This window comes from Triturus cristatus, chromosome 10 (assembly GCF_964204655.1).
Source record: "Triturus cristatus chromosome 10, aTriCri1.1, whole genome shotgun sequence".
In the NCBI taxonomy this organism is placed as follows: domain Eukaryota; kingdom Metazoa; phylum Chordata; class Amphibia; order Caudata; family Salamandridae; genus Triturus; species Triturus cristatus.
The window spans coordinates 678,821,728-678,845,438 of NC_140593.1; the positions used below are offsets into that span (position 1 = coordinate 678,821,728).

The window sequence follows — 23,711 nt, forward strand, 5'->3', positions numbered from 1 at the left end:
GGCGTCGACTGATTTTTCGGCGTCGACTGATTTTTCGGCGTCGACTGATTTTTCGGCGTCGACTGATTTTTCGGCGTCGACTGATTTTTCGGCGTCGACTGATTTTTCGGCGTCGACTGATTTTTCGGCGTCGACTGATTTTTCGGCGTCGACTGATTTTTCGGCGTCGACTGATTTTTCGGCGTCGACTGATTTTTCGGCGTCGACTGATTTTTCGGCGTCGACTGATTTTTCGGCGTCGACTGATTTTTCGGCGTCGACTGATTTTTCGGCGTCGACTGAGGTTTCGGTGTCGACTGAGGTTTCGGTGTCGACTGAGGTTTCGGTGTCGACTGAGGTTTCGGTGCCGACTGAGGTTTCGGTGCCGACTGAGGTTTCGGTGCCGACTGAGGTTTCGGTGCCGACTGAGGTTTCGGTGCCGACTGAGGTTTCGGTGCCGACTGAGGTTTCGGTGCCGACTGAGGTTTCGGTGCCGACTGAGGTTTCGGTGCCGACTGAGGTTTCGGTGCCGACTGAGGTTTCGGTGCCGACTGAGGTTTCGGTGCCGACTGAGGTTTCGGTGCCGACTGAGGTTTCGGTGCCGACTGAGGTTTCGGTGCCGACTGAGGTTTCGGTGCCGACTGAGGTTTCGGTGCCGATGGACTTTCAGGCATCGATGTTGAAGAACGTTTCGGTGCCGGTGGAGACTTCGGTGCCGAGGAACGTTTCTGTGCCGAAGGAGATTTCGGTCTTGGAGCCTGTTTCGGTGCCGACAATGGGTGTTTGGGTGCCGAGGGTGTTAAAGGCACAATTAGGTGAGGTTTGCTCGAGCCCGAGCCACCCACAGGCTTAGTTGTCTTCGGAGCCGGGCCCGAGGGCGGGGCTTCTGAAGAGGATTTCCGGTCGCGACTGGGCCCAACTGGCGGAGTCTTGACCAATGCTTTTTTGGATGGGGCAGGGGCAGGGGGGGGTGGTACTCACACGCTGCCCTGGAGTGATGAGGTCATCGGAATCGTCGGCTTCGGACACGATCTCGAGATCTTCGGTGTCGTCTTCGGGAACATCTTGAGCAAAGATGTCCTCCGGTTCTGGAGCTGGTTTGGCCATAATATGGCGTCGAGCTCTTCGGTCCCGGAGGGTCTTCTTCGAACGGAAAGCGGAACAAGCTGGACAGGTGGACTCGTTGTGTTCCGGCGACAGGCAGAGGTTGCAAACCTCGTGGTGGTCACTGTGGGGGAACTTCGCTCCACACTGGGGGCATTTTTTGAAGGGTGTCCTGTCCATCAGCCGCTTCCGGAACCGGTCCGAGTTGATGTCGACGTCGATGAAATGAAGATTAAAGAGTTAAATTGATTGCTGGAAGTTTTCTGCTGGAGCGGAAAAAAGTTCATCCGAACCCAATGGCGGAAAAAAACAATCTGCCGATGGAGTGGATGCCCATGCGCACTGTTGTCCAGGGGAGGAGTCACCAACCTCGTGACCAAAGACTTCTCCGAAGACAACAACAACCTGCAATCATCCGAGCCCAACACCAGATGGCGATCTTATCCTCAGTTTGTGATCTGCAGCTCATATGCCTCGAACCCTTTGCTCCATAACTTACCTTTCCTTGCCCCCACAGCTATGATTCTCCTTTTCAGGACAGACATACTACCAACCAGACACCACCTCAGATCTCCACTCCAACAGTTTTACTTGTCATCACCACTACAGATCGTTCATAAAAAGGATCAGACACTAAACTCCCTACACTACATACTCCACTCCCACTTCACATGCAGTGAACCTGTACTTTTTCGGATAGTGCCTAAGAGCTCTTTTCTATGCAGCCTATGACCAGATTTTCATTTGATCTTTAGCCAATGAGTAATGCAAGGGAGGCAACTTTAATAGCACAGATTAGGTACTATAGGGCACTGCCACAAAATTAAATTATTCCGGAACAGCTTTAATAATGTCAAAGTTGTGCCTATAAAGGTGTAGCAAAAATCTTAAGACTATAACGCAGAGGTCTTCAAACTGTGGGGCGCGAATGTGTTCCCAGGGGGGCGCCAATGTGTCTGCAATTACATGTAAAAAAAGATAGCCTGGAAGCGCGAAAGGCGCGCTTCCAGGCTGTCTTTTTTTTTTTTTTGAAAATCTGTTTTTATTGTTTTAAACAAGAACATACCTTGGTATATGACACAATAGGTAAACAGAGAGTTGAAAACATAGGTGGGGGATCGCCCCGCATCAGGGTCTATAACTACTACTTTATGGCATGCAATCAGTCTTATTTGTGAACTCTGTCCCCAGCGGAGTCATCTACAGTCTCTTTGACTGTTCCAGTGCAGTCACATCGAGAAGGACAGTGTTAACCATACCTCAGCCAGGCTCCGTGCCTGTGCGCGGGTGCTTCCCGCCTCATTCAGGTAATGAAGAACAGGCAAAATACCCCCAAGGTCCAAAGATTATACATAACAAAACCGTAACAATGGCAGCATAAACTGTACATACAGGCTCAATACCCCCCCAGCTGTCAGTAGACCCCCACCCCTCCGCACCCCCCCGAGGATCCCCCATGTGTGTGCGCCTCGGCTGTGAACAACGCCTTGCAAGTGTGGGTGTCGTGGCGCCAAGGGAGGAAGCAGTCAGGGGCATATCATGTCGACAGGGGGGCGTGCCCCGATCCACCCCACCCTCGTCAGCTCCGTCGGTCGCCTCCTGCAACTCCGCGCAACACTCCGCGCCTAGGCGTCTGAGCTTCCCCAGCAGCTGCTTCCAGCGGTCTGCCATGGGTTCCCTCCGCAGGCCCAGCGTTTCCTCCCTCTGAATGGCGGTCCCCTCAGCCCCGGCCCATGCCTGAAATGAGGCACTCCAAGCCTGCACGCGCGGCGGGTCTTGCGCTTTCCACCGCTTCGTAATGAGGCGTACCGCTACCACCAGCCCCAGGTCTATGAATCGAGACATCACCTTATCCTTACGCGATCGCTTAAAGTGATGCAATATGTGTTCGGGCCAGTCGAATGGGATGCTGCGGCCCACACTCTCTAGCAGTAACCCACTGACCGATCTCCAGTAGGGACCCAGCCGCGAACAGCCCCACAGCATATGTAGGAAACCCGCCCCCGGCTCACTGCATCTAGGGCACACTGCGTCAGTACGGTGAAAATACCTATTGATTAACTCCGGCGTGAGGTAAGCTCTGTGCACAATAAATTGGCGGAACCGCAAGTTTCGGGGTATACGCACCGGGCCCTTGAGTATCCTTTCCCACTCTGTCCGTTAGCGGCCTTCCCAGGTCCAGATCCCACTTAGCACGGAGGCGGTCCAGACTGATGGACGACAGCTCCCTCAGTGAAGCTGCGAACCAGCGGATAAGGTGTCCTCCCCTCCCCATGACATGCAGGTATTGCATGGTCAGGTGCAGGGTGGGTTCCGAGGCCATATCTCCCCACTGGGCGGCCATGCTCGCTATCAGCGAGCGGTGCATCAGGAACCCCCCGGGCGGGAGCCCGTCCTCCGATACCAGGGTCTCGTATGGTATGAGCTCGCCCTCTCGGTACAAATCTCCCAGCGTGCGCACATCAGCTCCCCACCAATCCGCCAGCATGGGGGCCGTGAGCACCCCTCCTCCACCAGGTGAGCCCTCCAGCAGTATTGCCGGCGCATACGGGACAATAGTACGCGTGAGGAACAAGGCCCTCCGGAAACACCTGTGCGCCACGTCCAGAAGGAGTGGCAGCGGGCGAGCGATCCTGTGAAGAGGATGGAAGGACCTGATTATTCGCTCCAGGGAGTAAGGCGCCAACCCCGAGGCCGTGTCATCCCTGCCCCTATCAGCTAACCAGCGGGCCACCCATTGTAATTGAGCGGCCAGGTAGTAGTGCTCGAAGCAAGGGGCGGCTAGACCACCTCTGTCTGTCGGTAGATACAACTTCGCGAGCGCCAGCCTGTGTCTGGCATTGCCCCAGACAAAGTCCCGCAGCAGCTGATTACGCTTACCAAAGAATGCGGGGGAAATATACATCGGAAGGTTGGCAAAGTAGTACAGGAGGCGGGGGAGCATGACCATTTTGGCCAGCGCCACCCTGCCCGTGATCGTCAGTGGGAGTGCGCTCCAGAAGCGTACCTGCGACCTGAGCGCCGTGACCGCCCTCCCAAGGTTCCCGTCGAAGAGGTCGGCCGGGCAGCGGTATATTTGGATCCCCAGGTAGCGGAAGGTGTCTTCCTTCCATTGGACCAGCGTGCCATCCAGGCAGTATCTCGGATCGTCGATACCGGCGTTAAAGGCATACAGGCATGATTTGGCTGCGTTCACACGCAGCCCCGAGATGTCGGCAAACGTCCTCAGCAGCCGCGGTAGCTCCTCCGGCACACGCCCCACATCTTGCACATAGACCAGCAGGTCATCAGCGTAGAGCGACACTTGGTGGACAGCGTCCCCCAGCTGTATACCATCTCCCAGGGTCGCCCGCACAGCCAGAGGCTCAATTGCCAAGGCGAACAGGAGCGGGGAGAGCGGGCACCCCTGGCGGGTGCCTCGGCCCACCGGTATCGCCTCCGAGACGTGAGGGCCCAGACGGACACGGACCGTGGGTCGCCTGTATAACAGGTCGACCATCTTCAGGAATTCCCGATCCAACCCGTATCGCAGCAGCACGTCGGCTAAGTAACCCCACTCCAGACTATCAAATGCCTTCTCTAAGTCCAGGATGAGACACCCTGCCCTGGGCCACCTGTGCACTGCCTCAGTTGCTACCCTGAAGTATCGCCGAATGTTCAGGGACGTTGACCGTGCCGGGACAAAGCCATTCTGGTCGGTGTGCACCAGATGTGGGACCACCGGCGCCAGCCGCTCCGCCAGCACTTTGGCGAGGATTTTGTAATCCACATTCAGCATCGCTAAGGGACGGTAGGAGCCCAACTCTGTGTGGTCTCTGTCAGGCTTAGGCAGGGAGACCAGGAACGCCTCCCGCATAGAAGGGGGGAGCGACCCCACCTCAAGTGCTTTATTGTAGAGCTCTCTCAGCAGCGGCACCAGGGACTCGCGGTAAGCTTTGTAATATTCCGCGGGCAGGCCATCCGGCCCCGGCGTCTTCCCAGATGCCATTGATTGAATTGCCTCCCCCATTTCCTCCAAAGAGAGAGGCCCGGCAAGTTCCCCATTGTGCGCCGCCGTGACCTCGGGGAGCTGGACAGAGGCCAAAAAGTCCCCAAGAAGCTGCGGGGGGCCAGTGCCCCTCGCTTTGTACAGTTGCCTATAGTGGTCAGCAAAGGCCCGGTGTATTTCACGCTGTGTGTGGACTAGCGTGCCATCCTCCCTGCGGATCGTTCCTATAAGGGTACGTCGGTCCTCCTGCCGTATGAGCCAGGCCAGGAGGCGGCCCGCCCTGTCCGCCCTAGCGTGCGTCCTGGCTGTGTGCGCAGCGTAGTTGTGGCACCGGAGCCGCTCCAGGAGGTCCGCGTGCTTTTCCCGGAGGTCCGACAGGGTGTGTGAGCGGCGACCCCCTCCTTCCCATGCCGCAGGAGCTCATTCTCCAGGCTCGTCAGAGAGTCCGAGAGGCCCCTGCGTATGTTCCAGGTGGCTCCCAGGCAGTGGCCTCGAATGGTCGCCTTATGGGCCTCCCACTCCACCAGTGTATCACTCGCGGTCCCTTCGTTTGCTTCAAAGCATGCCAGAATGGCCGTGCCAAGGGAAGACCTAAATTCCGGGTCCTCAAGCGCGCTCGGCTGGAGCCGCCAAGTGGGCACCGGCTGCCGTTCCACCTCCCAGCTAAGCTGGAACCACAAGGGGTTATGATCGGAGTGTGTTCGGTCCAGATATTCAGAACGCGCTATAAGCGGGAGTAGCGACTGCGAGCCCACCAACCTATCCAGCCGGACGTGCAGATCGTGCACCGCCGAATAATAAGAATATATCCTGTCTCTCGGGTGGAGGGTGCGCCACAGGTCCTGTAGCGCCCAGTGCGCAAGCCAGTCTCCCAGCGCCCGAGCATTGGACTCCACCATCGCAGCGCGCAGAGGAGGGAAGGATCTGTCCAGCTGAACATCTAGCACCATATTAAAGTCCCCACCCAGCAGCCAGGGGAGCCCCGCATAAGGGTGCAGGATTTGTGTCAGGCGTTCCAGGAAGGTCGGCTGATCCACATTGGGTGCGTATATCGACCCCAGCAAGATCTCCTGCCCGTTCAGGTGTCCCCGCACCAGCGTGTACCTGCCCTCGACGTCCACCACCACCTCCTCGCACCGGAAGGGAACCCCGCCCGCACCCATATCAACGTGCCGCGCGCGTGCGCCGAGTAAGTGGTGCCATATGTGTGCCCTCTCCATCGCCTAGAAAGCCTACCCAGTTCTAGCTGTGACATATGCGTCTCCTGTAGGAGGGCGATCCCCACAGAGTGACGTAAGTAGGAGAAGATGGAGTAGCGCTTGGACGGCGTGTGCATGCCCCGTATTTTCCAGGTCACAACATTAGTGTGCGTCATCGTGAAGGTAGGAAAGCCATCTGGGCTGGAAGTAGAGCGTCTGCACCCGGGGAGGAGGGGGAGGGGCCGGCCACACGACCCAGGGGAACATATAAACGCGCTGCCATGTGAACAGTGGAACTGCCGTGAACAGTAGAACAAAAGGGGCGTATTCTCAACGGGGCATCCGTCCAAACTGCAAAGAAACTAGTTAACAATGCAATGTGTCAGTACAGTGTCTGATGGGGTACGCGCGGGAGTATCAACTAGTTGGCACAGGTTCCCCCCCCCCCACCCCAGTCACCTCAAAGTGGAGGAAAAAGCAGCAGCATATCTAGCATGAAACTGTCGCGCTGTCCGGGCTCGAGGGCTCGGTAGTAGGGACTCCCCACTGTAAAATCTAGCGGCACGCGCCACAGGTGAGTCGCCCTGCCCTGCCGGGCACCCCCCACGCTAAGCCTATGCCCTTCTGGGAAGAACCCCCTCTCCCGCAGGTCCCCGCCCCTCCTCTAGGTGCATAGTTGCATGACAATTGCGTGGGCATACCCACCCCACATGGCTCCCACCTCAGTGCGGTGCAGCAGTGTCCCATCACACAATCAAGTCAGCAGTCTGTGGGGTCACCACCGGCAGCACCAGTTCCTCCGAAATCACCGTGGACGGGGACGAGGCACCACTGGTCCCCGGAGCACTGCACGCTCCAGTCTCCATGCAGTCTCCACCAGGTGGCGTCCCCAGAGTCGCCACCGCGTCAAGGGCCTCCTGTCTCTCCACTCTAATCCGCTCAGGGCTAGGCGCCACCAGCCCCATCCGCATCTGCTGTCGGGCTCCCCGCCTCCTGGGTCCTCTCTCTGGGCGGCCGTCAGGCGCCGCACCCGTGGGCCTCTCCCCCGTCCATTGCCCCGTCTCCTCCAGCCAGTCCCAGACATCCGCCGGGGAGTCGAAGAAGCGGGTCCCCTCCTTTGCCACCACTCGCAGACGGGCCGGGAACAGCAGGGAGTAGGGCAGCGCCAGTTCCCGAAGTTGCCTCTTCACCGCCAGGTAGTTGCTCCTGCGCCGTTGCACCGCCGCGGTTTAGTCGGGGAAGAACATGACGCGACTACTGCCAACCGTCGGGTCCCCAGATTTGCGTGTTTCACTCAGGACCGCATCTCGGTCACGATAGTTCAGGAGCCTGAAGAGGAACGGGCGGGGCCGGGCTCCTGGTTTGGGTTGCTGCGCCGGCACCCTGTGCGCTCGTTCTACCGCAAAGTGTTGGGAGAGTGCCCCTGGCGGCAAGAGGTCCTTCAGCCAGCGCTCTATATACTGCTCCGGGTTCCGTCCTTCCACACCCTCTGGAAGTCCCACGACGCGTACATTATTGCGGCGGGAGCGCCCTTCTGCTTCATCAACCCGGTCTTCAAGTGCATTAACCCTGTCCAACACATCCTGCAGCACAGCCCCATGGCTCTGGGTGATTGGCTGGAGCTCCCGAAGTGTCTGGCCCTGGACCGTGACCCTCTCAGCCAGCTTGCGGTGGTCCGCATGGAGTAGCGTGAAGTCGGAGGTGACCTTGTCAATCCTGACTTCTAAGGACTCTCTCGTCTGCTCCAAGCTGGCGCTGAGTTTCTCCACCGCCGCAAGCATGATGTCCATCTTGGTCGACAGGGCCGTCGATTGTGGCTCCACGTCCCCCCCTGGACGGGACTGCGTGGTGTCCAAGCTCCCTGTGCGTGACTGTCCCTGCTGCGTTTTGTCACGAAGCCGGCCCATCACGTATTGTTGAGCCGTCGGCATCTGCAGGCTGTTTCCTGGTGTCGCAAGCGCGGCTCGGTGGCCGCACCTCCGCTCCTATATGTTGCACTCCTCTACGCGGCCCCCAGTGCGGGCAAGCGGCAGGCCCCAAAGTCCGCAGGGCTCCTGGGCCAGTGCGTCGTGCCCCTCTCCCCAGGTCAGCCCTCCACTGCGCTCCTTCCCAGAGTGCGTCGGTCGGTGTGTTCCCCCGCGGCTCCCCTCACCGGCGCCGGCCGCGACCAGCCAGTCCTCCACCCGTCACCCTCCAGCCGCTCCGGGTACGCCCGACCGGCGCCCGCCGAAGGCTCCCGCGTCTCCCTTCAGTGGCGCCTGCTGTGGTTAGGCTGGCACCTCCCCAATGTCGCCGGGTACACCCGACCGGTGCCCGCCGGTAGTCTGCTGGGGCCCCTGGGCGCGTGGAGTGTCACTGTTCCAGCACTCCGGCTACCGGGGGCGTCCGAGGGGACCCCCCACGCCCAGCGCGCCTCACTCAGCCGCCCAGAGGTTCTCCTGCCGCCCGGGCGCCGAGGCCGCGCTGTTCTCCGCGTTGGGCACCCTCTCCCAGGGGGCCGGCGCCGGTTCTCTCAAGATGGCGCCCCTCACAAGATGGCGCCCGCACCAGTCCACAGGCCCCCGGCAGCAGGCGTCCCCCAGCCTCCGGGCCCTTCGGGCTGTCAAGGCGCTTCTTCACCCTGCCTCCGTATCCCTGAGTCAGCCGCTCCGCTCCACCGCTCCTGAAGCGCCCCTGCCCAGGCGCGAGCACAGGCCGTCACTCTCCACGCAGCGGTGGCGCAGTCCGCTCCGCAGGCTCCGCAGCCCCCGGCAACTCACTGTTTGTCGTGACGCCGCAGTACTGGTCACCTCCACGGGGCCCACGACGTCCCGGGGCCCCCAGCTCTGTTCGCCGTGTCCAGGCTGCAGGCCTTACTGCATGCGGGTCGCTCAAGCCAGGCGCGTCGCTCCCTCAGGGCTCAGTTCCGCCCGCCGCCGTCACCGGAGCCCTCGCTGGCCGCGACAGGCCACCGCAGCGCAGCCCAGTCCGCCGCCACCTCTCCTCCGCACTCCACTACAGCAGGTCCTCCTCCTCACCGCAGTCTCCAGTCGGGAGCCTCACCGCAACTGCACGGGGCCTCGCAGATCACCCCGCTCTCCGTCCTCCGCTCACCTGACTCGACTTCAAGCCAGCGGCCGCCACTAGCAATCAGCTCCGCCGCGCGGGCCGCTTCACGGGTCGTGTCCAGGGGCGACCGCCCCGCGACTTCCGGGCCTCAGGGATTGTCCCCGCCGTCGTCCCGCACCCAACCAGCGCTGTACGGGCCAAAGCTGCCCACTTCCCAGGAGAACTGACAGGATTAAACGGGGGTAACGGCCGGAGCCTCAGGCACTGGTGTCCGCCATACTCGCCAGTTGGCCACGCCCCCGCGCTTCCAGGCTGTCTTCATTGCGCTTCAAGGCTATCTTCTTTTACATGCAGCAGTTAAAGCCCATTGAAAAGTGTGAGGAAGGTATGCTTTTGATATGGTCGGTCAAATATATTGTTTTAAATGGTGAGGAGTTATTGTAAACATTGAAAAGCATAGATACAGCCATGTATTCCAGTGGAAAATCGGGTGTTTTTTTTTTCTTCGTGTTTTATTTGCTTTTTACTGTTTAAAGATATTAATCATACAATAAATGTATTCTGGTTTTGATTCAGATTCTTTTTGTGAGTAGGTGTTTCTGTGTAGGAAACAACTGGGTTATTTAAAATGTTTGTGTTTATGGGTGTCTCAGAAAGATACATATTTGTAAGTGTTATTTCCTGTGTGCATGTCAGAGTAAAGGGGGGGGGGGAGGGGGGTTGGGGGTGTTAACATGAGCCAAGCAACCGGGGGGGGGGGGGGGGGGGGGGGGGGCAGGGGGGCTAAATAGACGTGGTGGTGGTTTTTCACACAAAGCAACAGAAAGCCTGCTTTGGGCATCTTGCCTAGAAGTAATAGCCCTGTTTAGTAGGCAGAGTAGACCGCCTGCTTCGCAGAGCTGTAGGGTTCATTGGTGATGTAGATGCATGCCATAATTACTGTGCCAGTGTTTCTTTGATCCTTGAAACAATGGTCAAAGGGAGGGGAAAAACTTAGGCAGAGGAGACCCCTCACCTTGATTTGGGCATCAATGAGGGAGAGGGACACACAGATGGGAGGGAGAGGGATGATGAGACGGGGGAGGGGGGGGGCTCATTTTCTTTGCTAGTGATAGGGCAGGTGGGGTCCTTGGCACAAAAATAGGGGGCAGCATGCAGTAGCTCATTTTCTTTCAGAAAGACAAGACTTGTTTCGAGTTTGAAGTGATTGTCAGACAAAAGGGGAAGGAGTGAAAGAAGAGGCGATAGCCTGCTTCTCAGGGCTACAGCCATCATTAGTGCAGCAGGTGGAGTGCATTGGGGCCCACAGAACCCCAATTATGTCCAGCAGTGTTTTTGGTGAAATATTTTCTTGTTTAATGCGGTTGCTTTTTTTTTTTTTTTTTATAAGTACCACATTTAGTGTGGATACTGAGCTACGGAAACGCAGCCCTGAAGTGATATCATGATCCCCGCCCTCTGTGATCATCCCTACTCCTCCCACTCCCCAAATCCTTGCCATATAGTTTTGGAGGGGGGCCCCACTCCAAAAACTTTTGCTTAGGGGAGGCTCAGAGCTAAAGGGTTTGAAGACCTCTGCTATAATGGGAAGACCTACTGTTCTGGATTTTGACTCCAGTGATGGCATAAGTGGGTTATATGTGGTACAAGTGCAAAGTACTTAACGTTATCCATCCATCTATCCATCCATCTTTTAAACTCACTCATGTTGGAGAATCCTAGAATACTCAAGACAACAGTGGGAGGTTTCCCACTGCCGTGCCTGTGGTCCTGTTGCCTTTGTCTACTTGACGTGCGTTTGAGAGCCCTTGGGTGTACTGGGGAAGAATGGTGAGTTGAGCCAGTGTGAAGCATGTGAGCTGTTCTGCTGGACATCCCAGCTCCCCTCGTGCCCCTCCCCATTTCCTTGGAGAGGCCTGGTGGGCGGAGGTAGACGTCCGCTCTTATCTGGGTTTAGCTGCACTAACTCTACTAAGAGGACCCTCCCCCACTAGTCAGTGCCTCCTGGTCTGGAGTGAATAAAAATTCCTCTTTAGGGAATTGCACAGGATGGTACCAGGGAAGACTGTAGGTCATCTGTGCATGCTTTAGCCATGCATTGAACATGCCATGAATGGTTTGTGATTGGAGGTGCATCCAGGATGCAAAAGTAGCAGACCCTCCGATTGGATGAGCTTATCACTCAGAGGTGATAAAAGTCTGGCCTGAGTGGTCAGCTGTTGTCAGACTGGTTTTATGACTGAAGAGGCGGCCACACCATGTCCGTCGAAGGTAGCCAGGCGCGACCCGCAGTGTGAAGGCAAGAGATAAGACTCTTGCTCACTGTGTCTGGAACCTAAAGAAGAAGTTTTCTCTAGGACAGATGGAGTCTGATCAAAAACATTTGACTTCACATCATATGCTGAAACTATATCCTTTCAATCCAAAGATTTGTATCAAGGCTCTGGCGAATGAGGGCAGCCCTGTGAAACATGAAATATGCAATGCTGATTGTGTGTTTTCATGTTAACTGTGTTTTTATAGTGCTTGGCGTCTAGGCGTTATAATACTGTTTGGGGTCAGAACTATGGCCCAGAGGGTTGTAGAGACATCTGGTTTTCACGGTTTATCCTAGTTTTATGTGTAGTATAATTATCTTGTGTGTATTAAAGTACTTTTCTTTTATAAAAAGTAAAGCACTGTCTGGACATTGAGCTTATCAGCTGGTAGTACGGTGTGCACTGTATTCTGAATGTCTAACCCCACCTCACCTCCTTGAGTAAGCCTTGGACTTCAGTCTCGCTACCCTGAGAGAGTCAAGTGCTGGAGAGGAATACTTGGTTATCCAGTTTTGGGTCCACTAGTACTGAAGCCCCAGGACACCAATGGGGAACACTCCAGTTGATGAGATTGGAGCACAGTAACCCCTGAGTGCCCTGGTGCCCAGGAAGCCGGGTCTAACACTCTTCCACTCCTTTTTAATCTGGCATAGCCTATCCCTTGAATATCATTGGTCTTACAGCCAAGGTCAAAGTTTAAACCCATAAGGCCGGTGAAACAGTGTCTCTTAAAACGCAGAGGAAGAGAAAGTCCTCCACATCTCTTTTGAGGAAAGCAACACATGCAAGAGTGGAATATCTGGTCTTAACAACCCAGCAACACAGAGTTCCATATCAGGAGCTCTGTCCCTTCTGTGGACATCATCTGACATATCCCTTAATGGCCAGAGAAGCCAGACCATATTTGTTGTCATCTTTAAGTGATATTTAGGTTACAACAAAACCTAAAAATCATAAAACTAGCTATACTGCGCAACACAAACATCAATGTGCTGCTCTTGACCACACACGATGGAGCATGTTGGGCATGGCTAATGCCACTGCACCTCACCTCACTCCACGGTAGGGTTGTTCAGCATAAAGCCAAGCACCCAAAAGGGGATGCAGCAAAGGCTAGAATCAGCATCCAGAATTGAATATGCTACTTACCAGTATGCATCTGTTCTTGGCATGTAGGGCTGCTGACATTCATATCTGTGCATAGATCGCCGCCTAGTGTTGGGTCCGGATGTTTGCACGTTGTTGTCCTGGAAGAGTCTTCGAAGTATCCTTGGATAGGTGACTCCTCCCCTGGACTACAGTGCGCATGGGCATCCTCTCCATCCTCAGATTGTTTTTCGCCATTGTGGCAGTGATGGAGTAGATACAGAAAGTGATGACCATGCTTGCAGTAATTCTGAGAGCTGCAGCTGCGACAGGCGCCGGGGAGGAGGGAGGGCGATATGAATGTCAGCAGCCCTACATGCCAAGAACAGATGCATACTGGTAAGTAGCATATTCAGTTCGAGGCATGTGGGCTGCTGAATTCATATCTGTGCATAGAATACATAGCAGTGCCCTCTATTAGCGGCGGCTACCCGTGCCAGCTGCAGCGGTCTGAAAAAGTGTTTTGAGAACAGCCTGTCCTACAGCTGCCTGCTGTTTTGACTGCACATCTACGCAATAGTGTTTTGTAAATGTGTGTGTAGTGGACCATGTGGCTGCTCTGCATATATCATGCAGGGGAATATTTCCTAGGAAGGCCATGGAAGCCCCCAACTTACGTGTTGAGTGGGCTCGTGGTGGAATAGTTAATGTGCGTTTTGCCTTTTGATAACAGATTTGAATACACTTAACTATCCATCTGGCTATCCCTGCTTTGGAGATGGCGTTACCTTTGTGGTGTGGGGCAAAGGCAACGAACAGTTGTTTTGTCTTCCTGAATGGTTTAGTCCTGTCGATGTAGTACATGAGGGCCCTCCGTACATCTAGTGTATGTAGTGCCCTTTCTGCAACAGTTTGTGGGTTTTGGAAGAAAACGGGCAGTTCAATAGTCTGGTTCATGTGGAACTGTGATATTACCTTGGGCATGAACTTGGGGTTGGTACGTAGTACGACCCTGTTAGCGTGAACCTGAATAAATGGCTCTTGAACGGTTAGTGCCTGGAGTTCACTAACTCTTCTGAGGGAAGTGATCGCTACTAGGAAGGCCACTTTCCAGGTAAGGAATTGAATCTCGCATGAGTGTAGAGGTTCAAAGGGTGGACCCATCAGGCGTGTGAGGACCAAGTTGAGGTTCCACATTGGAGCCGGTGGGTGACTAGGTGGAATGACTCGTTTGAGCCCTTCCAAGAATGCTTTGATGGCAGGCACTCTGAATAGAGAGAGGTGCTGCCTGGTTTGCAGATAGGCTGATATTGCGGTCAAATGGACACGTATAGAGGTGTACGCCAGATTGCATCGATATAGGTGTAAGAGATAACAGATGATGTTTTGGATGGATGCGTCCAGCGGGTTGATGTCATTATTACCGCAATAAATGACGAACCTTTTCCATTTGGCTGCATAGCAAGCTCTGGTAGTGGGTCTCCTGGCCTCCTTGATGATGTCCATACAGTCAGGTGGCAGGTTGAGATAGCCAAACTCTAGGACTTCAGGAGCCAGATCGCCAGATTCAGCTGTTGCGGATCTGGGTGCTGAACCTCTCCATGGTTCTGCGTCAAATGCGCGGGTTTGATCCGCAGCCTTTGATGCGGCACCACGGAAAGTTCGAGGAAGGTGGTGTACCACGGCTGGCGTGCCCACGTGGGAGCAACTAGGACGAGTGTCAGGGAGTGTTGTCGGAGTTTGCGGGCCACTAGCGGTATCAATGGCGCTGGGGGAAAAGCGTACGCAAATCTGCCGGACCAGTTCATCCATATCGCATTGCCCTGCGACTGCGGATGTGGGAATCTGGCGGCGAAGCTTGGGCATTTTGCGTTTTCGCTTGTCGCGAATAGGTCTATCTCCGGATGACCCCACTGCTGAAAGTACGGTTGGAGTACTGATGGGTGTAACTCCCACTCGTGCATTTGGTGGCTGTGTCTGCTGAGCAGATCCGCCATCTGGTTGTCCTTGCCAGGGAGGTGTTCCGCCATGAGGAACATGTTCCTTTGAATGGCCCACTTCCACATGCTCTGAGCCAGATGAGACAACTGTGGAGAGTGTGTTCCTCCCTGTTTCTGTATGTAGTACATTGCGGTCATGTTGTCCGTCCGAATCAACACGACCTTGTTGCATAGATGTACTTTGAATGCCTTCATGGCTAGGAAGATTGCCATCAGTTCCAGAAGGTTGATGTGCAACTTCTTTTGTTGTGGGTCCATAGTCCCTGCACTGTGTAGTGGAGTACATGAGCTCCCCATCCCTGGAGAGACGCGTCCGCTGTCAGTACTATTTGTGGGACAGGCTCTTGGAATGGTCGGCCCTTGCAAAGGTTGTGTGGGTTCCACCAATGCAGAGAGTTGTATGCCCGACCGCTCACCAACACTAGGTCTTTCAACTGTCCTTGAGCCTGATTCCACTGACGTGCTAGGCACTCCTGAAGTGGGCGCATATGTAATCTCGCGTGCGGGACTATGAAGATGCAGGAGGCCATCATGCCTATCAACTGCATAAACACTCGCGCTGGAAGTGAGTGATTGGGTTTGAACTTGGAGATCAGCAGTTGTATGCTGTTGATCCTCACTAAATTTGGCTGAGCTGTGGCCGCCAGAGTGTCTATAGTCGCACCTAGGTACTGTTGTACGTGTGCGGGCTGGAGATGGGACTTTGGATAATTTAGTGAGAATCCCAGACTGTGAAGAAGATGAATGGTGCGGGACATGTGGCTTGCGCATTGCTGGGCTGACTTCGCTTGAACGAGCCAGTCGTCTAGGTAGGGGTAGACGTGTATATGCTGCCTCCGTAGATGTGCTGCCACTGTAGCTAGGCACTTCGTGAAAACCCTGGGCGCTGTTGTCACGCCGAAGGGAAGGACTTTGAACTGATAGTGCTTCCCCTGAACAGTGAACCTGAGGTATTTTTTGTGTGAGGGGTGGATGGGTATGTGAAAGTACGCATCCTTGAGGTCCAGTGTGGCTAGGAAGTCTCCCTGCTTGAGAAGCGGAAGGACTTGCTGTAGAGTGAGCATGTGAAAGTGCTCTGAAAGAATGTACTGGTTCAGGGGTCTCAGGTCTAATATAGGTCTGAGCGACCCGTCCTTTTTTGGAATTAAGAAGTAGAGGGAGTACACTCCCGCACCCTGCTCGTGGATGGGTACGACCTCTATAGCGCCTTTTAGAAGCATACTTTGCACTTCTTGCTGTAAGAGCGTTAAGTGCTCTGAGGACATAGGACGGCTTCTTGGTGGTATTGTGGGTGGAGTGGAGGTTAACTCCAGACAGTAACCGTATTTTACAATATCTTTGACCCACCTGTCCGTGGTGATGGAATTCCACGTGGACAGGAACCTTTGTAGCCTTCCCCCGACAGGTGTTATGTGGTCGGGAGGAAGGGAGAGGGCGTCACTGCTTGTTCTTGGGGGAGGACCTGGTGTTGCCGTAGCCGCGTCCTCTGCCCTTTGTGCTGGAGCCACGATATCCACCTCGGGTGTTTTTATCATAGGTGGTCTGTGTATTGCCTTTGTTATATGTTTGTTGTGACCCCTGTCCTCTACCTGCTCCCTTGTTTCCGGGGCGACGAAAGGAGCCGCTCCGAAAGGACTGAGTTTGGAGAGCGCCCATGGACTTTGCAGTGTCCGTGTCCTTTTTTATTTTCTCAAGGGTGGTGTCAACCTCTGGCCCGAATAAATAGTCGGGGTTGACAGGCTGGTTCAGTATATTGTTTTGTACCTCAGGCTTGAATCCTGAGATCCGTAGCCAGGCATGTCGTCGCAGCATGACGCTTGTGTTTATGGCTCTGGCAGCCGTGTCTGCAGCATCTAGTGCGCATTTGATGGAAGCGTTCGTTAGTAGCTGTCCTTCTCTGATGAGCATTTCTGCGCCTTCCTTGAACTGGTCAGGGAGATGTTGGAATATCTGCTCCAGTGTGTCATAATGCGCTCTATCATAGCGAGCAAGCAGCGCTTGAGTGTTGGCTATGCGCCATATGTTGGCAGCTTGGGCGGCAACTCGCTTGCCAGATGTTTCTAACACCTTGGACTCTTTGTCCGGGGGAGGAGCGTCACCTGTCGTTTGCGAGTGTGCCCTCTTGCGTGCATTCGCTACGACGATGGAGTCGAGTGGTAATTGTCCTCTGATGTAAGTAGGATCCCCAGGTGCTGATCTGTATTTTTTATCAATCCTGGGGTTTATCACTCGTGCCCTGGTGGGTTCTTTGAAAATGTCCTTGGCTGGTTTGAGGACCCCCTTCAACATTGGCAGAGTCTTTACATGTCTTTCTGAGGATGCAAAGGTGTCCATTAGAAAGTCATCTTCGATGGTATCAGAGTGAAGCTGCACCCCATGGTTATTGGCAGCACGTTCGATAAGAGCATTGAACGCTGCAGTATCCTCCGTAGGAGATGTCTTTGCCCCATAGAGTTGTGGATCCTGTGCATCGAGAGGTGCACTGGGGTCTGCAGGGTCGCCCCAAGTTTGATCAGGGTCCTGCTGGTCATCAGGGTCCGTGTCTACATGGTAGGGGACTTGGTCAGCCATGTAGTCCTCCAATGCGTCTGTATCGGAGCGTGTGGGGGAGAACCGGTGTGGATCCTGGTAGGATGAATGGAAGGGTTCATAAAGGAGAGGTTCCGATTCTGCAGGCAACTTCCTTTTTAGTGGGATCCTGAAAGGGTCCAATGGCGGCTCCGAAGTTATCCTTCGGTCCTGGAGAATCATTCTGCCAGTGCCGGCGTCGATGATACGTGCTGGAGACGTCTCAGCAGGTGTGACCGTAGGTTGGGTGACCCGTGTCCTGAGTTGGAACATTTTTGGGATTGTTGACGGAGGCAAGCCGAAGGTAATGTTGGTCGGCACCGAAGAGGCTGCGGGAGCTCCGACCGAACCGGAGCCCGACGTGTCCTGGAGGACAGGTGTGGTTTTGCTGCCTTGCGTCACACCAGGTCGTACTTGGGGCGCCTTCGAGGCTTTGGCACCGGCCAGGCTCGTAGAGGCGGCCGTAGATTTTTTCGGTGCCGGAGGGTCATCGAGTCGGGGTGAAGAGATCACCGTCGAAGTCTTCGATACCTGAGGCTTAGGTGTCGTCGAGGGAGCGATGTGAGACACAGCAGGCGGTACGGCCCTTGGTGTCGTCGGTGCCGGTAGCCGAGCAGGTTTGTCGGTGCCGATGGCTTTTTTCCGTTTGTCGACTCCAACGTCGCCCGCCTCAAGTTCGGCACCGAAGTCCCTCTTGGTGCGGTCGGTGCCGACGCGGTGCGCTGGCGTCGAAGGCCTCGATCCGACCAGCGCTACTTTCAGTTTCGGTTTCGGTGGAACCTGAGCAGCTTTCGGTTTCGGTTTTGTGATAGGGAAACCAGCCTGTTTATGTAGTAATGGCTGCCGCTGAACGTCCGAGGCCGGGCCCGAGGGCGGGGCCGAAGAACCGCGGGATGGGTCTCGGGTAAGGCCCGAAGGCGATCCCTCGACCGGAGCCATAGGCTGTGGCACTGGTGTTTGAACGGTTTGAACAGGTAGGCCTTGTTCATCATTGGAGCTACTTTCTTCGGCCCCGAAGGCCTCCTCGTCGTCTCCTACCTCGGTGTCGTCTTCACCTCTGTGGAAGAGTGACTCGTCTTCCTCGTCCGATCCGGGTTCGTGTTCGGAAACGGGACTGGAGGGCAAGACTTCCAATTCCTCGACGTCCTCGGCCTCGCCGAAGAGGTCTGTCGGGGCCGGTGCCGCGTGCTGCGCCTCGAGTCTCGCCGCTCGTCGATTCCGCAGAGTCTTCTTCGAGCGGAACCGGGCACAGGCCATGCATGTTGATTCGTCGTGGTCCGGCGAAAGGCATTTGTTGCACACCGGATGGACGTCGATGTGTGGGTACTTCGCATTGCATACCGGACACCTTTTGAACGGCGTCCTGGATTCCATCGTCGAAGTCGTCGATGGACAGGTAAATGCGAAAGCAGTCGGTGCTGAAAGTTAGTAAACTAACAAATTCTATCGAAACCCGATCGATAAACAGTACCGACGCGAACTAAAGGCCTTTTGGCCTCGAAAAAATATTTTCCTAACTTGAGCTAAGATAGCACATCCGAACCCAATGGCGGAAAAAAACAATCTGAGGATGGAGAGGATGCCCATGCGCACTGTAGTCCAGGGGAGGAGTCACCTATCCAAAGATACTTCGAAGACTCTTCCAGGACAACAACGTGCAAACATCCGGACCCAACACTAGGCGGCGATCTATGCACAGATATGAATTCAGCAGCCCACATGCCTCGAACACAATGGTATCCTTTAAGCTGGTTCAGAACATAGCAACATTCCACACTAGGTGTAAGGTCATGAGGGGTGTGAGAAAGTGGCTCTTAACACATGGTTAGCCCCCCACCTTTTGCCTGGAAAATGATGTGGCTTCGATTGAAAGTGCACAGAGTCCCAGCCAAAAAGGTTCCCTTTGCCAGAGCTCCTTCCCTAAAACTGAACCACATTTGGCACGTCAAACAGGGTCTCAGCCAAAAAGGTTCCCTTTGCCAGAGCTCCTTCCCTAAAACTGAACCACATTTGGCACGTCAACCCCCCCCCCCCCCCTTGCAAGTCCTTAGTAAATGGTACCCTGGTGTCTAGGGCATTCCAACCGAAGAGAGTCCCCTTAGGGACCCCTCACCAAGGCCATGCAACCTGCCATTGCAGCCTGCATGCCTTGGTGCAGAGAAAAACAACAGTTGACATACCACGTAGCACTGCCGACGGTATAGGTAAGCGCCAAGGAAGGGTGCACCATATCCCAGGTGTGGGCATATCTGCATGAGTAGATATGCCCCTACAATATTTACGTCAAATCTTAATACTGTAAATGCCAGTGATGCGATAGAGTACATGGACTGGAAACTCAACAACTTGAGTTCCCCAGCACCATGATGGCTTTACTGAACCCAGGAGTGACTGGTACCAAACAACTCCTCTCAATAAGCCCACACTGATGCCAGAATGGGTTTTATTGAAACATGTACCCAGAGGGCACTCCAGTGGTGCCCCCTGAAAACCTTCCAACCCTGGTGTGGTGTCTGACTGGCATTAGACAGCCTGCCACCGCCAGATATGTTTCTGGACCCCTGGGTCGAGAGCCCCTGCTCTCTGTGGCAAGAAACAAAGCACATACTGGGTGGTGGTGTCACACCTCCTTCCCCAGGATGAGCACAGTGCTCTAGAGGGAAGCTTCAAAGGCCTTGCTGCCTTTGTAATGCTTCCCCAGACTCTGCTGCTAGCAGCAGATGGCAGCCCTCAGTTCAAACCCCCACTTTTGGAAGGAGAACCTGCCGGAAAACTTAGGAGAGTAGGATGTGTGCTCCCCTTCGCCAACTCCACCCTTCAAGTGCAGGAGGCAAAGTGAAGCACATTTTTCAGTGCCCACCATCTTGAGGATGGTGGGACTTTTCTAATCAGGGCTAGGGTTATGCCCCCCTCCCACAGGAGGATGCCTTAATAGTGGGTGTAGACACCCCAGGTGAGAGATCTATTGGTCCCTGTCTGTTACTCCCGTTACGCCCCAAAATCTAGGTGGCTCCCACAGACCCTGAAATTAGATTGCGACGACCTACGAAGAAGAGGACAAAGAGCTGTGCAGCATCGAAAACTGAAGACGCCCACTGATTTGGCCCCAGTCCCAGCCCCACCAGCCTGTCTGAAGCCCTAAAAGATCCTGCTGAAGAAGAACGACTCGTTCCGCCCAGCGACCTCCAGAACCCGGGGAGGACTGCCGTTAAAAAAAAAAAAAAAAAAAAAAGACTCCTAATCTCCCGTGGACAGCGGACCTGTCCAGAAAAATCCAACTCCAAAGAACTCGGCCCTGCTGAACTGCGGAACCACCGCCTGAAACACTTCTGCAACAGACGCCAGAGTCCAAGTGGCCCACCGGTCCTGTGAAGGTTCCCCAGCCCTACTGAGCAGGAGTCCACCGCGGGCTGACTCCTGCTGGAATCCACCTCAACACCTGCAGCCTCAACTTGAAGACTCCCCCCTGACCGCTAAGCTGTTTCCGGATGCCAAAGGACACCCCTGCACCCGAAGCCCCATGGCCTTTAGGGTTCTTGACTGACTGTCCCTACATCCCCTAGCATCTCTACTGACCTGGGCAGCTGTGGGTTTTCTTCGCTCGGCCTCCTAGCCTGAGTCTTTCTTCAAGACCGATCTTCCCCATTGAATTGCATTGGGCGCCCGACACTGTGTTGGCACTCTGCACCTGCACCCGCAAATGCGGTTGCAAAACAATTGCATTTACCACCAATTTCATATTGGTGGTAAGCCAGTCGCCAAAGGGAAGGAGGTACCCTAGGAAGCCCTTCCCCTTTGTGTCTGGCAGCAATAATATTTTTTGGAGCAGGCAGTGGTCCCACAGATCACTGCCTGCCCTTAAAAACATGGAAACAAAGCTCTTCATTTTTTTCTTTTAAACACATACCGTTTTTCCTTTAAGGAAAACGGGCTGCATTTGAAAAAAAAAAACCGTTTTATTTAAAACACAAACACAGACATGGTGGTTTGCTGTCCAGAGCAGGCCATCATCCCTGTGATTTTAGCCCATTCCCAATGGGTCGCAAATTGCGACCTGCCTCATCAATATTGATGAGGCAGGTCATTTGTGACCCCATTGGAAATCACTAAATGTGTCTGGGACACATTAGTATATTCCGTTATGAAAGTCGCAAAAAAAAAAAAAAAAAGAAACAAAAAACTTTCAAGAAAACGCAATTTGAGACCCGCGAAACGAATGGTGGTATATCAGGCCCTAAGTTACCCACGAAGACCACCGTCAAAAGAGGACAAACTGAAAGAACCAGGAATTCTCTGATCATACAGGCAAAAGTTATTGGCACTACAAATGCTGTCTTTAGACACATGAAGTGAAATAGGGCGGGCAAAAAGCCCTTAAACGTAGCAACAGGCTCTGCTGTGCAAGAGACTATGAACAACAGGATGTCAGAAAAGAAAGGTTTAAAAAGCATGGGTACTCACAAACATTTTCCTAGGGCCCAAAAAGCTTGTGATGTGCCAGCAGGTTTACAGTCAGGGGTTGGAGAGGGGAAGGGGGGGGGGGGAGGCAAATTGGCAGTAAGGTGGGTGAAGAGAAAGGGAAGCATATACACCTAGTGTCTGAATTGCAGTGAAACCAAAAACGTTTGACTAATTCCAGCTTCTACACTTAACTAAATTGTGTGATCTTAGATAATTGTTTTATTTCCCATTCTCTCCTTTTTAATGATCTTATATGGGGATCTCGAAATACATGACTTCAGGATGCGTGCTGTACAAAACCTTCTCCAGTGTTTGATTTAATAAACCATATTCATGTACAATATAAACAATGGCTACCCAAAGAGCCAACATAACTGACTTTCCTCTTAGTTCACAATTGGCATTGTTGTCAGGATGGGGGGGAGGGAGGGGGTGCGGGGGTGATCTTAACACACATATATTCTAATGTACTAAGGTGAAATGGTTCTGCATGTAAATGATACACACAATTTTGAACCGACTATCATATTTTTACACTTTTGGCGTCTAAATTGAAGCTGTGCAGGACACCCTAGTTACTTATGTTCTTTAACTTAAAAAACCTTTAAATACATTTCTTAATGTTAGTGCCGAGTCGAGTAACTAACAGCCCTGTGCTGCTGTTGACTAAGGGTCTGCACGTAACGGCCAGGAGGGCAGTATGCGGGCTGCATGCAGGCCGTACTTTGAGTATCACTGGTTTAAAGGAGTACAAGCCTTTTGACTCGCACCACTGAACAAATCTGATCCAGTAGCTCAGGAAGATTGATTTCACTGTGGGTTTTTTTGGCTACCAAGAGGACATCTGCAACGTTTCCAGAAGCAAAAAGGACTATAGTTGACACCGTTGAATGTCCTTGCTTGCAGCTGCAGTGTTTCCGGATTTAGGTGGAGGACTCCTGACCATCCTGCTGCTAGAGCAATTCCAATTGGTGTAAAACAGGCAGAGGTAGCCACATTCCAGCATAGCACTCTCTCCTACCCCACTCTAGTGCAATCAGGATCAATCCTTCAACTTTCTCCGGATGTTTGACAATAGCAGACTCATTATCATGGCTCAAAGGGTACTGGAGCTACCCTGAACTCACCGCTGGCATCCTTCTTCTGCAATCGAGGCCAAGACCCCACTTTGTCCATTCCCTGATAATTGACACATGAAGACCATGCTTATCACAGTATATCACATAAATCATGTTCTACTCTTGGTCAGCCTATCAATTTACGACCATTTCATATTCCAGTCAGTGGTTTTGGCAATCCCATATCCACCCACTTCCAGCCCTTCAGAGGTCATACATCACCTAATAGTCGTTCCTAACCACAACCTTTGGAGGATTGCAGATCTGCTATCATTGTTCTTTAGGGACAAGGCCACCCCGTTCCCAATAAGTCTTTCAAGACAATAGAACACCATACATTTTTCTGAATGGCATTTCACATTCCAACCCAATGTGCATTTCACTGTAGCCTTCAATGGCATTCATTTTATTATACAGAAGCTTAAAGCATACCTCCTTCTCCTCATGCGTGGGGGTGTCCGACGCCACATAGGTGGTGGTGGCAGCATCCTCCTTGGAGGGGAAAAGCGCCTTAATCCTGGCCTTGGCCAGGGATTCAACACTCCTGAAGCTGTGATCTCCTGACCATCTATTTGACCTGAAACAATCCAGGAAAAAACATTAACTGACCTTCATAGCCTACATCAGGCCTCAATGCAAGACTCCAATAAAAACAACTGGTGTTCAATGGTGGATCAAGACTACCAGGGTGATGCAAGCTGCCCATTTCTGTACTTCAATATCACAAAGCAAGAAGGTCGTAGTATTGAAGTTCTCTTGTGGCCTTCACAGACCTGAAAGTCAGCAAGGAACTAGGGACAAGTGTAGGAGGCCAAGGAGCAGACACCCGAGGAGAGCATTAC

General features: G+C 53.8%; 1 protein-coding gene across 1 annotated transcript in view; it reads right to left on the reverse strand.

Annotated features, from left to right (window-relative positions):
- Nucleotides 1-23,711, reverse strand: part of RNPS1 (RNA binding protein with serine rich domain 1) — a 100,595-nt gene that overhangs the window by 9,622 nt on the left and 67,262 nt on the right. The window contains exon 6 of the mRNA XM_085628174.1: nucleotides 23,302-23,446. Coding sequence (XP_085484300.1) covers nucleotides 23,302-23,446 — 145 coding nt within the window. The remainder of the gene's footprint in view (nucleotides 1-23,301; nucleotides 23,447-23,711) is intronic.